At 51.4% G+C, this 14,168-nt stretch overlaps 1 protein-coding gene across 2 annotated transcripts in view; it reads left to right on the top strand.

The window, feature by feature from the left end:
• Nucleotides 1–14,168, top strand: part of LOC137371810 (unconventional myosin-X-like) — a 518,005-nt gene that overhangs the window by 402,493 nt on the left and 101,344 nt on the right. For both annotated transcript variants that reach the window (XM_068034697.1, XM_068034696.1), the window contains 2 exons: nucleotides 211–304; nucleotides 5,451–5,506. In XM_068034697.1, coding sequence (XP_067890798.1) covers nucleotides 211–304; nucleotides 5,451–5,506 — 150 coding nt within the window. The remainder of the gene's footprint in view (nucleotides 1–210; nucleotides 305–5,450; nucleotides 5,507–14,168) is intronic.

Genomic DNA, 14,168 nt, shown 5'->3' on the forward strand with positions numbered 1-14,168 from the left:
CCGAGATCGACCGAAACGTTAACTCTGCTTCTCTTTTCACAGATGCTGCCAGGACCTGCTGAGTGGTTCCAGCATTTCTTGTTTTTACTTAAGGGGAGAGAGTCAGACAGATGTGAGAGGGGCAGGCTAGTGAAGTGGTGAAAGGAAGAGGTGTGAAGGGACACAGTGCTGATGAAATGATGTTCACTGATGTGTGTTTTCTCTCGGCAGTGATTGGTTCAATGTACTGAGCGGTGTTCACAGTGCGACACAGCAGCAGCTGCGAGAGATGCGTGATGAACAGGCCAATCCAAAGAATGCTGTGGTAAGGATCAACACACTCCACCCCAAAACTCACAATTCAACATAGAAAGAGGCAATGAAGAGAGATAGGGAATTGTTCGGGGCTGAAAAGGATCACAGAGAGGGAGCTTTACGCTGAACCTAACCAATTTTTTTCTTAGGAAGCCTTTATACCCCAGGCCTCTTTTATATATTATTTGTTGAGGGGGCCTTTATTCCTCAGGACCCCTTATATACATTTTATAAAATAACTTTATTAAAATCAAATAAATAAAACAAAACTCAAATTAAAATGCCATTTTGGCGTCAATTTTGGCGTCAACGATGCACTCCAGTCCCTGCGGTGTCCACCGGTCGCGGAAGGCCTCAAGCGGACCAGCGGACACCGCATGCCTCCTTCTCCAGGGACACCCGGGCGCGAACGTAACCACGGAAGAGGGGCAGGCAATCGGGGAGGCCGGACCCCCCAACGGCCCGCAGACTGGACCTGTGAATTGTCACCTTGGCCAGGCCCAGGAGCAGACCGACGAGGAGATCCCTCCTCCCGGCCCACGCCCCTCCGCACCGGGTGCCCAAAGATCAGGAGCGTGGGACTGAGGTGCAGCCAGAACTTGAGGAGCAGCCCCTTCAAATAGGAATATGGGATTAGTGTAGGATTAGTATAAATGGGTGTTGATGGTCGGCACAGACTCGGTGGGCCGAAGGGCCTGTTTCCGTGCTGTATCTCTAAACTAAACTAAACCAAATACTCAAAGAGGGGCTGCAACCTCGCACACTCATATATACATGGAACCACGGACTCGTCCAGGCGCAGAAATTACAAACGGCCTGGGAGTCCGTGAGCCTACTTAAAAGTCTATTGCACGGACTGCCCTGTGCAACACCCTCCACCCCAGGTCCCCGATGTAAAGGGGGAAGACTCCCACGTAGAGAGACCTCCATCGGGGTTTCCCCTCGCCGCCAGATGGCAATGCGGACCGCCAGGGCGTGTCCGGTCGCTGACGAGGGCGAGGAAGTGGAGAGGGTGCAGGAGCAGACTGTACAGGAAACCCTTCCGCGCCGATTGGAATGGCACAGAGGACATTTCGAGAGGCGGCTCGATTGTGCGGACCGGCTCCCGAGGAGGGTTTCGGGGGCCTGGGTCCAATTAGCAATTCTGGCCGAGCAGGGGTCAGCCCGGCAGGAGCGCTCCGCACTCCCGAGCCCCCTCGCCACCGCAGTGAGGGCGTCCGGGGGGCTTCGGCTACTCCTCCCCAGTCGGTCCATCCTGGAGTCGGCCACCGGGACAGCCGAGGCGCGCTCCTCCGCCGGCGGGGGAGTGCCCTGACTGGAGGCGACCATGTTCCAGACTCGGAATAGATCCCGGTAAAAGACAGGCAACTCCCTCAGAGAGGCGCGGCTAACGGACTTCACCGGGAGCTGCGTGTCGTCTTGAAGGCAGTGACACTGGCGGAAAAAATACGTCGCCAGCGCACACCATCTTGGAGGACACTCGACGTACAGGTATCTCTGCAGGCTCCGAAGGCGGAGAGTCACAGCCTGGATGCGGACGCACACCAGCGACTGGCCGCCCTCCTCAATCGGGAGACTCAGGACTGCGGCAGAGACCCAGTGTTTCCTCTTGTCCCAGAATACATCGAGGAGCTTCTTCTGGATCTTGGTGGCGAATGCAGGGGACGGGGCCAAAGTGACCAACCGGTACCACAGCATGGAGGCCACCAGTTGGTTTATGACCAGCGCTCGGCCCCTGTAGGAAAACACTCGGAGCAGTCCTGTCCAGCGCCCCAGCCGAGCGGTGACTTTTGCCTCCGACTCCTGCCAGTTTGCCGGCCAGGCTTCCTCAGCGGGGCTAAGGTGGACTCCCAGATAGAGGAGGTGCATGGTGCTCCACACAAAAGGTGTCATCTCCTCCGGCAGGGAGTCCACCCGCCACTGACCCACCAGGAGACCGGAACATTTCTCCCAATTGATCCTCGCGCAGGACGCAGGAGAACAGGTCTGCTGGCAGTCGCGCATACTCTGCAAGTCAACGGGATCTGTGACCGTGAGGAGCACGTCGTCGGCGTAAGCCGAGAGGACGGCCCGCATGGCCGGCTTGCGCAGAGCCAATCCCGTCAACCTCCTGCGAAGCAGGCACGGGAACGGCTCCACGCAGATGGTGTACAATTGGCCGGACATGGGGCATCCCTGAAGCACTCCTCTCCCAAAGCGAAGGGGTGCCGTCAAGGACCCGTTAACTTTAACCAGACACTCTGCTGCGGTGTATAAAAGTCGGACCCCGGCCACAAAATGCTGCCCCAGTCCATTTTTCCAGCGAGTAGAAGGGTGAGGCACAGTCCAAATCTTCCAGGATCTGGATCCGAGACCTCACGTACGCGCCTCGGGACCCTATGAGCTGCAGGTCCCTCAGCGCGCCCTTCTTCTCTTTGTACGCCTGCCACAGGGCTGGGTCTGCGACAGCATGACCGAGGCGGGACTCCAAGTCGAGCACCTCCCTCTCTAGGCGCCCGATCGCGGCTTCCCGCCTCTTGGTCGACTTTTTTGGAAACTCTTGACAGAAGACAGGGATGTGTGTCTTGCCCACATCCCACCATAGCCTCAAGGAGGGGAAGCCCCCCTGCTTCCTTCTCCAGTCAGCCCAGAATCGTCGGGAACAAGTCCCGGAATCGCTCGTCCTCCACCAGCCAGTTGTAAAAGTGCCAGTACGCGGACCGTGCCCACGTGCGGAGCGGATTGAACTCCGCCCACACCAGGTGGTGGTCCGAGCACGGCACCAGCCACATGGAGGCCACCAAGACGCGGGAGACGTACGCCTGCGAAATGTAGTGGTGGTCGATTTGGGACCCTCCTCCTCCAGACCTCCACGTGAAGGGGATGGAGATTCCGCCAGACGTCCACCAAGTTAAGGGAGCTGATCAGTCCCCTCAACGTCTCCACCAACACTTGGCTGTGCTGGGGACTGGAACGATCCCTCACCTCGAGGGTGCAGTTAAAATACCCCCCAAGGATGATGCACTCGCCGCTATCGAAGGAGCTCAAGGGAGCGGACACTTCTTCAAAGAAGCGCGCTTGCAACGCGCCGGGCCTGGGCGCGTACACGTTCACAAAGTGGAGCAGCACACTACACAGGCGAACGGCGAGGTGGAGCAAGCGGCCCGGCACTAGCTCCTTGACCCCCAAGATCTCCGGCTGAAAAGTCGGGGCCAACAAGATCGCCACCCCATTGGAAATAGGGGTGAGGTTACTCATGTAGACCCCACCCTGCCACTCCAGGAGCCAGGTGGCTTCGTCTCCCGGAACGGTGTGGGTTTCCTGCAGAAAGCTCACCGCGTATCTCCCTTCCCTGAGGACTGAGAGATTGTGAAATCTGCGGTGAGCCCCTCTGCTACCGTTGATGTTGAGGCTGGCTATGGTTATCTTCATGTCAAAGGTACTTAAAACCCGTCACCAACACCTCACTGTGAGGAGGGAGTGGAAGTGCACCTGGCCTTCCACTCCCCCAGCAACCCATTGAGGAACACATTAAATCGGCGCCTCTCAACCAGTTTCATGCCTGCGCCATTCCCCACCTTCTTGAGGGCGGCACGGACGGACTGAATGGTCAGCGCCAGATTTGACCACCAGCCGAGGGCCAGCTGAACTTTATTACGGCAGCCCCTGCATGCCGCGAGGAAATCCCAGAGTTCCATGGTGGGGATGAGACAAGACTCATTAGGAGGCACGAGGGAGTCCACCACCTCAATGACAATGGATTCAAGATCGTCTTCCATGCCCCACACCGAATCCCCATCCTCCTCCAGGTCATCACTGCCAGCGGCCGACACACCCATCACACACTGTGGGGCGGACGTCCCGGCCGTGCCAGCTGAACCCGCCTCCGTCACGATCCCACCCCCAGGATCGATGGCGAAGGAGTACTCTCTGGGTTCTATTGTGAAACTGGAGCCTGTAGGCACCAGCGGTTCAGGACCCCCCTCCACCTCCGTCCCCGGGCCAATGAGTTGTCCAGGGGAGACAGAAGTTCCCGACTCCGGAAATCCAGCCGGAGCCGAGACCAGAGGAGGAGAGAGGAGGCCATCTCCCGCTCCGCCAGCACCCACAGGCCCAGCAGATGGGGCAGCATTCTCGGTTATAACCGGGTTGGGTGTCTCTAGGTTGGTGGTGGACTCCGGCAGGGAGGGCCGACCCTCTGGGGCCTCGCCCTCCCCCTTTACTGAGGGCACCCGACCCAGTAGCAGTGGCAGAATGGGCGGCATCCCCAGGCTCCCCCACCACAAGCAGGGCCCCACTTACTCCTTCAGGAGGGGCCTCAAGTACCGGGGCCTTCCCCTCCCCTCCATCCTGAGGAATAGGGAGCTCCTGCCTGGACTTTGTCGCCTTGGTGGTGGCGGTAGGGGAAACTTGGGGACCCGAAACAGGAGACAGCTCCCCTCCAACAGATGGGCCCTGCGCCTCAGGGCCCCTCGTTACCTCTGTGGAGGGGTACCTTCTCCTCTTTTTCCCACCAGGGCACAGAGGCTCAGAGACCTCCATGTCATCAGAGGCCTCCGCACCCTCCTTTTTAGTTAGCCTAGGCCTGAGCCCAGCCCTGGGACAAGCTTATTCCAAAAGTCTCTCTTCCTCTGCAGCAAAAGTTGATGAAAGGTTTTTGCAGTTCCCTCCTCAGCTCTTCCTCTCCAGCAGCACCTCCAGCAACTGACTGCAGCACTGTCAGCTGCACCTCGTTGAGGCACTCAGCACTCAGTATTCCCAATCAGAGAGCAGCCAATCCCCGTGCTGTACCTGTCCTGGGAGTGTTTGATGGGGACAGTGTAGAGGGAGCTTTACTCTGTATCTAACTCCGTACTGTACCTGTCCTGGGAGTGTTTGATGGGGACAGTGTGGAGGGAGCTTTACTCTGTATCTAGCAAGCTGTGCATTAATGTGCTTTAGGGATACAGGAAGATGTTGGATTGGTGGATTATTTTGTTATAAATGGATGGATTGTTCAGCCTTTTGGGCTTCTCTTGTTGCTGAAATTCTTGCTGATACCACTGAAAGCTCAGACGTGCCTCAGAATTACTCAGGGATTTAGAAGGTGCGGGCTTGAAAACAGTGACATTGATGGATGCAGCAGTGACTGATCTGTTCCCAGTGATTAATCTATTTCTGTCTCTTTTTTGGGACAGGGAACTGTGGATGTGGCATTGATCGACTCAGTGTGTGCTTCTGATAATCCTGACAGGTAATACTCAGTGTCACAGGAACAAGGGGAGGCCATTTAACCGCTCAATTAGACCAATGCTGATCTGAACTTTAACTTCATTTACTTGCCTTTGTTCCCTATCCCTTGACAACCTGACCCAACAAAAATCTATTGATCTCAGTTCAATTGACCCCCAGCCTCAAAGGGTTTTTCGGGAGAGTTCCAGATTTCCACTGGCCTTTGTGAAGATGTACTTCCTGACATCACCCTGAATGATCTGTTTCTAATATCAGCTGAGATCGTGCACGTGCAGCTTATGATTTTCCAAAGTTCCCTAGATTCTAGTGGATTGGAAGTTGGCAAATATTACACCACTATTTAAGAAAGGAGGGAGAGAGAAAACAGGGAACTACAGACCAGTTAGCCTGACATCAGTCATTGGGAAAATGCTGGAATCTATTATTAAGGAAGTCTTAATGATGCACTTAAAAAAATCATACTATGATCAGACAGAGTCGACATAGTTTTATGCAAGGAAAATCGTGCTTGTCAAATTTATTAGAGTTTTTTGAGGATGTAACAGGTAGGGTAGATAAAGGGGAACCAGTAGATGTAATATACTTGGATTTCTAAAAGGCATTCGATAAGGTTCCACACAAAAGGTTAACATTGATAGAGGATTGGTTAACAGATAGGAAGCAGAGATTAGGGATCAACGGGGCATTTTCAAGTTGGCAGGTTGTGACTAGTGGAGTGCCACAAGGATCAGTGCTGGGGCCTCAACTATTTACAATCTATATTAATGACTTAGGTGAAGAGGCTGAGAGTAATGTATCTAAGTTTGCTGATATAAAGCTGTTTGGAAATGGAAGCTATGAGGAGGACACAAAGAGATATAGATAGGTTAAGTGAGTGGGCAATAATGTCATAGAGTCATAGAGTTATACAGCACAGGAACAGACCCTTCGGCCCATCGTGTCCACACCGGCCATCAAGCCCATCTATTCTAATCCCATTTTCCAGCACTTGGCCCGCAGCCTTGTATGCTATGGCGTTTCAAGTACTCATCTAAATACTTTGTAAATGTTAAAAGGTGGCAGATGGAGTATAACGTGGGGAAGTGTGAAGTTTGGTCGTTAGAATAATTTTTAAAAGATGTGAAACTTCTAAATGTTGATGTTCAGAGATACTTGGGTGTGCTTGCATAAGAAAACAAAAAGTTAGCATGCAGGCACAGAAATCAATTAGGGAGGCAATTGGCATGTTGGCCTTTATTGCAAAGGGATTGGAGTACAGGAATAAAGAGGTCTTGCTACAATTGTCTAGGCTTTGGTGAGACTGCACCTGGAATACAGCGTGCAGTTTATACTAGCTTTGGAGGTGGTACAGCAAAGGTTCTCTAGGTTGTTCCTTGGATAACAGTGTTGTCCTGTGATGAAAGACAGAGTAAATTAGGACGATAGACTCTGGAGTTTACAAAAATGAGAGGTGATCTCATTGAAACATAGAAGATAGTGAGAGGCTGGATAGGGTAGATACTTAGAGATTGTTTCCCCCGGCTGGGGAATCTAAAGCACAGGGACTCAGTTACAGGATAAGCATTTGATCATTTAGGACTGAGATGAGGAGAGATTTCTTCACTCAGAGGGTTGTGAATCTTTGGGATTCTCTACCCCAGAGGGTTGTGGATGCTCCATCATTGAATATATTCAGGACTGAGATAGAAAGATTTTTGATCTCTCAGGGAATCCAGAGATATGGGGAGCTGACAGTAAAGTGGAGTTGACGCAGAAGTTTAGCCATGATGGTATTGAATGGCGGAGCAGACTCGCTGGGCCGTATTTACGCTGCCTTGTTCTGGTTTCTCCTCATCAGAGGGAATTATTTCTCTGTCTATCCAATTGGACATGATGTATTTATTGAAGAGCAGTCACTGTTGTAATGTAGGAAATGTGGCAGCCAATTTGCACAGAGCAAGATCCCATAAACAACAATGTGATATTGACCAGATAATTCATTTTAGTGATGTTGGTTGAGGGATACATATTGGCCCAGGAAGCTGTGGAGAATTCCCCCCCTCTTCTTCCAATAATGGCCCTGGATCTTTTATGTCCACCAGAGATGGCAAATATGCCTCGTCTGAAAGACGACATCTCTGACAGTGCAGCACTCCCTCGGTACTGACCCTCCGACAGTGCAGCACTCCCTCAGTACTGACCCTCCGACAGTGCAGCGCTCCCTCAGTACTGACCCTCTGACAATGCAGCGCTCCCTCAGTACTGACCCTCCGACAGTGCAGCGTTCCCTCAGTACTGACCCTCCGACAGTGCAGCGCTCCCTCAGTACTGACCCTCCGACAGTGCAGCGCTCCCTCAGTACTGACCCTCCGACAGTGCAGCGCTCCCTCAGTACTGACCCTCCGACAGTGCAGCGCTCCCTCAGTACTGACCCTCCGACAGTGCAGCGCTCCCTCAGTACTGACCCTCCGACAGTGCAGCGCTCCCTCAGTACTGACCCTCCGACAGTGCAGCGCTCCCTCAGTACTGAACCTCCGACAGTGCAGCGCTCCCTCAGTACTGACCCTCCGACAGTGCACCGCTCCCTCAGTACTGACCCTCCGACAGTGCAGCACTCCCTCAGTACTGACCCTCCGACAGTGCAGCGCTCCCTCTGTACTGACCCTCCGACAGTGCAGCACTCCCTCTGTACTGACCCTCCGACAGTGCAGCACTCCCTCTGTACTGACCCTCCGACAGTGCAGCACTCCCTCAGTACTGACCCTCCGACAGTGCAGCACTCCCTCAGTACTGACCCTCCGACAGTGCAGCACTCCCTCAGTACTGACCCTCCGACAGTGCAGCACTCCCTCTGTACTGACCCTCCGACAGTTTAGTAGAGAAATGGTGTTGGGGAGATTGATGGGATTGAAGGCCGATAAATCCCCAGGGCCTGATGGTTTGCATCCCAGAGTACTTAAGGAAGTGGCCCTGGAAATAATGGATGCATTGATGGTCATCTTCCAAGATTCTATAGACTCTGGAACAGTTCCTACAGATTGGAAGGTAGCTAATGTAACCCCACTATTTAAAAAGGGAGATAGAGAGAAAGCAGGGAATTATAGACCAGTCAGCCTGACGTCGGGAGTGGGGAAAATTCTAGAGTCCATTATCAAAGATTTTATAGCAGAGCACTTAGAGAACAGTGGTAGAATCGGGCAGAGTCAGCATGGATTTACGAAAGGGAAATCATGCTTGACAAATCTACTAGAATTCTTCAGGATGTAACTAGTAGAGTTGATGAGGGGAAGCCAGTGGATGTGGTTTATTTGGACTTTCAGAAGGCTTTCAACAAAGTCCCACATAAGAGATTAGTGTGTAAAATTAAAGCGCATGGGATTGGGGGTAGTGTATTGCGATGGATAGAAAATTGATTGGCAGACAGGAAACAAAGAGTAGGGATAAATGGGTCTTTTTCCGAATGTCAGGCAGTGACTAGTGGGGTATTGCAGGGATCGGTGCCAGGACACCAGCTATTCACAATATATATTAATGATTTAGATGCGGGAGCTAAATGTAATATCTCCAAATTTGCAGATGACACAAAACTGGGTGGGAGGGTGAGCTGTGAGGAGGATGCAGAGAGGCTTCAGGGTGATTTGGACAAGTTGAGTGAGTGGGCTAATGCATGGCAGATGCAGTATAATGTGGATAAATGTGAGGTTATCCACTTTGGTAGCAAAAACAGGCAGGCAGATTATCTGAATGGCTATAAACTGAGAGAGGGGAATATGCAGTGAGACCTGGGTGTTCTCGTACACCAGTCGCTGAAGGTAAGCATGCAGGTGCAACAGGCGGTAAAAAGGCAAATGGCATGTTCGCCTTTGTAGCGAGAGGATTCGAGTACAGGAGCAGGGATGTCTTGCTGCAATTATACAGGGCCTTGGTGAGGTCACACCTGGATTATTGTGTGCAGTTTTGGTCTCCTTATCTGAGGAAGGATGTTCTTGCTATAGAGGGAGTGCAGCGAAGGTTTACCAGACTGATTCCTGGGATGGTGGGACTGACGTATGAGGAGAGATTGAGTCGGTTAGGATTATATTCGCTGGAGTTCAGAAGAGTGAGGGGGGAATCTCATAGAAACCTATAAAATTCTAACAGGACTTGACAGGGTCGATGCAGGAAGGATGCTCCCGATGGTGGGGGAGTCCAGAACCAGGGGTCATAGTCTAAGGATACAGGGTAAACCTTTCAGGACTGAGATGAGGAGAAATCGCTTCACCCAGAGAATGGTGAACCTGTGGAATTTGCTACCACAGAAAGCAGTTCTGGCCAAAACATTGTATGTTTTCAAGAAGGAGTTAGATATAGCTCTTGGGTCTAAAGGGATCAAAGGGTATGGGGCGAAAACAGGAACAGGTTACGGAGTTGGATGATCAGCCATGACCATAATGAATGGTGGAGCAGGCTCGAAGGGCCGAATGGCCTACTCCTCCTATTTTCTATGTTTCTATGACAGTGTAGTACTCCCTCAATACTGCCCCTCCGACTGTGCCGTGCTCCCTCAGTACTGACCCTCCAACAGTGCAGCAATCCCTCAGTACTGATCCTCCAACAGTGCAGCGCTCCCTCAGTACTGACCCTTCGACTGTGCAGCGCTCCCTCACTACTGACCCTCCGACAGTGCAGTGCTCCCTCACTACTGAACCTCCGACAGTGCAGCACTCCCTCAGTACTGACCCTCCGACAGTGAAGCGCTCCATCAGTACTGACCCTCCGACAGTGAAGCACTCCCTCAGTACTGACCCTCTGAAAGAGCAGCAATCCCTCAGTACTGACCCTCCGACAGTGCAGCGCTCCCTCAGTACTGGCCCTCCGACAGTGCAGCACTCCCTCAGTACTGACCCTCCGACAGTGAAGCGCTCCATCAGTACTGACCCTCCGACAGTGAAGCACTCCCTCAGTACTGACCCTCTGACAGAGCAGCAATCCCTCAGTACTGACCCTCCGACAGTGAAGCGCTCCCTCAGTACTGACCCTCCGACAGTGCAGCGCTCCCTCAGTACTGACCCTCCGACAGTGCAGCGCTCCCTCAGTACTGACCCTCCGACAGTGCAGCGCTCCCGCAGTACTGACCCTCCGACAGTGCAGCGCTCCCTCAGTACTGACCCTCCGACAGTGCAGCGCTCCCTCAGTACTGACCCTCCGACAGTGCAGCGCTCCCTCAGTACTGACCCTCCGACAGTGCAGCGCTCCCTCAGTACTGACCCTCCGACAGTGCAGCGCTCCCTCAGTACTGACCCTCCGACAGTGCAGCGCTCCCTCAGTACTGACCCTCCGACAGTGCAGCGCTCCCTCAGTACTGACCCTCCGACAGTGCAGCGCTCCCTCAGTACTGACCCTCCGACAGTGAGGCGCTCCCTCAGTACTGACCCTCTGACAGTGCAGCACTCCCTCAGTACTGACCCTCTGACAGTGCAGCACTCCCTCAGTACTGACCCTCTGACAGTGCAGCACTCCCTCAGTACTGACCCTCTGACAGTGCAGCACTCCCTCAGTACTGACCCTCTGACAGTGCAGCACTCCCTCAGTACTGACCCTCTGACAGTGCAGCACTCCCTCAGTACTGACCCTCTGACAGTGCAGCACTCCCTCAGTACTCAGCCTCCGACAGTGCAGCACTCACTCAGTACTGACCCTCCCACAGTGAAGCACTCCCTCAGTACTGAGCCTCTGACAGTGCAGCACTCCCTCAGTACTGACCCTCCGACAGTGAAGCACTCCCTCAGTACTGACCCTCTGACAGTGCAGCACTCCCTCAGTACTGACCCTCTGACAGTGCAGCACTCCCTCAGTACTGACCCTCTGACAGTGCAGCACTCCCTCAGTACTCAGCCTCCGACAGGTCATTTACTCCTTCATTTCTGCCCAGTATATTCAACTCTATCTGCCACATTTTGTCCACTTACTTATTCTGTCAATGTCCCTTTTGCATCTATCAGCTCCCATCTACACTATTTACTGTGTCACTTAACTTGGTGTCATCAGCAAACTTGAATATCTGATTCTCTATTCCTTCATCTAAGTCATTTATAAACAGTGAAAAGCTGAGGCTCCAGAACAGATCCCTTGCGGATACCACTGGTCGCATTCCACCAATCCTCCTGACTCTGCCTCCGACCTCCCAACCAATTTCCAACCCATGTTGCAAGGTTGCCTCCAAGTCAGTGCACTATATTTGCGAATTGTATCTTATGTGGAATCTTCTGGACGTCTATATAAACAGCATCCCTTTTGCCCATGTTGGTAACTCCTCAAAAAAATTCAACAGCTCTGTCAGACATGCCCAACCCTTTCGAATGACTCTCTGATCAGCTGATACTGCTCGAGGTGTTGTCACTGTCTGCTGCTGAGGATGGATGGCAGCAATCTCCCCATAAAGGATGCAGAACTGACTGTTTTGTACTTTCGTTGTTTCCCTCTCCCTCTCTCAGAGTCATTTACGGCACAGAATGAGGCCATTTGGCCCATCGAGTCCATGCCGGCTCTCCACGGTGCTCTGCAGTCAGTACCACTCCCCAGCTCGATCCCCGTAGCCCTGCAAGTCTATTTCTCTCAGATGACAATCCAACTTCCTCTTGAAGTCATTGATCGTCTCCACTTCCACCACTCTTGTGGACAGCAAGTTTTTTTAAATTCATTCATGGGATGTGGGCGTCACTGGCAAGGCTAGCATTTGTTGCCCATCCCTAATTGCCCTTGAACTGAGTGCCTTGCTAGGATGGTAATGACCTGGAACTTGGGGGGAGACTGGTGCAGTAGTAATGTCATAATAAAAGCAAAATACTGCGGATGCTGGAAATCTGAAACAAAAACAAGAAATGCTGGATTCACTCAGCAGGTCTGGCAGCATCTGTGGAAAGAGAAGCAGAGTTAACGTTTCGGGTCAGTGACCCTTCTTCGGAATAGAAGTAGTGTCACTGGATTAGTAATCCAGAAGCCCAGGCTAATGCCTTGGGACATTTCAGAGGGCAGTTAAGAGTCAACCACATTGCTGTGGGTCTGGGGGTAAGGACAGCAGATTTCATTCCCTAAAGGACATTCATGAACCAGATGGGTTTTTGCAACAATCGATGATAGTAATCATGTCATAAAACTGAGACTAGATTTCAATTCCAAATGTTTTTTTTTATCAATTGAATTTAAATTCCACCAGCTACCAGGGTGGGATTCGACCCCATGTCCCCAGGGCATTAGCTTGGGCTTTTGGATTACTAATCCAGTGACATTACAACGACACCAGTCTCCACCCCCCCCCCCCCCCCCAAGTTCCAGGTCATTATCACCCACTGTTTTAAAAGTGCCTCCTCATATTCCCCCTGTATCTTTTCCACAAATCCTTCAATCTGTGTCACCTAGTCCTTGTACCATTTGTTAATGGGAACAGTTTCTCCTTGCCTAACTTATCTAAGCCTGTCATAATCTCGTACACTTCTAGTCAATCTCCCCTCAATCTCCTTTGTTCTAAAGAAACAAACCCAGATTTTCCAACCCAACCTCATAACTAAAATCCCTGGAACCATTCTGGTAAATCTCCTCTGCACCCTCTCAAGGACCCTCACATCCTTCCTGAAGTGTGGTGACTAGAACTGGACACAATACTCTAGTTGGGACCAAACCAGAGCTTTATAAAGGTTCAGCATAACTTCCCTGCTTTTGTACTCAATACCTCTATTTATGAAGCCCAAGATCACATATGCTTTACTAACCACTCGCTCAATATGTCCTGCCACCTTCAAAGATTGATGCACATGTACCCCAGTTCTCTCTATTCCTGCACTCTTTAGAACTGTGCCATTAAGTCTATATTGCCTCTCCCTATTCCTTCTGGCAAAATGCATCACCTCACAATTGTCAGTAATAAATTCCATCTGCCACATCTCTGTGCAATCTGTTAGCCGATCTGTGTCCTCTCGCAGACGATTCATATCATCCTCACAGTTTGCTGCACCTCCAAGTTTGGTGTCATGGGCAAATTTTGAAATTCTACTCTCGATTCCAAGATCCAAGTCATTTATATATCGCAAAAAACGCAGTGGTCCCAGCACTGACCCGTGGGGAACAGCACTGTCTACCATCCTCTGGTCTGAAAAGTAACCATTTACCACAATTCACTGTTTTCTGTGCTTAATCCAATTTTTTATCCAAGTGGACACTGACCTTCCTATTCCATGAGCCTCATTTTTGTTAACCAGCCTTTTGTGTGTAAAATCCATACAAACAAGATCTGCCACGTTCCCTTCACCAACCTTCTCTGTTACTTCATCAAAAAATTTAATTAGATTAGTCAAGCATGATCTGCCTTTTACAAATCCATGCTGGATATCCTTAATTAACTCGAGGCTCTCTAAGTGTCTATTGATATTTTCCCTGATTATTGTTTCAAAAACCTGACCCACCACAGATGTTAATCAATTCTGAGGGACAGGATAAACTACCAGCTGGAAAGGCACGGATTAATCAAGGATAGTCAGCATGGATTTGTTAAGGAAAGGTCATGTTTTACTAACTTAATTGAATTCTTTGAGGAAGTAACAAGAAGGATTGATGAGGGTAGTGCAGTGGATGTGATCTACATGGATTTTAGTAAGGCATTTGACAAGGTCCCGCATGGCAGACTGGTCAGAAAAATGAAAGCCCGTGGG

Source organism: Heterodontus francisci, chromosome 7 (assembly GCF_036365525.1).
Source record: "Heterodontus francisci isolate sHetFra1 chromosome 7, sHetFra1.hap1, whole genome shotgun sequence".
Taxonomy (NCBI): domain Eukaryota; kingdom Metazoa; phylum Chordata; class Chondrichthyes; order Heterodontiformes; family Heterodontidae; genus Heterodontus; species Heterodontus francisci.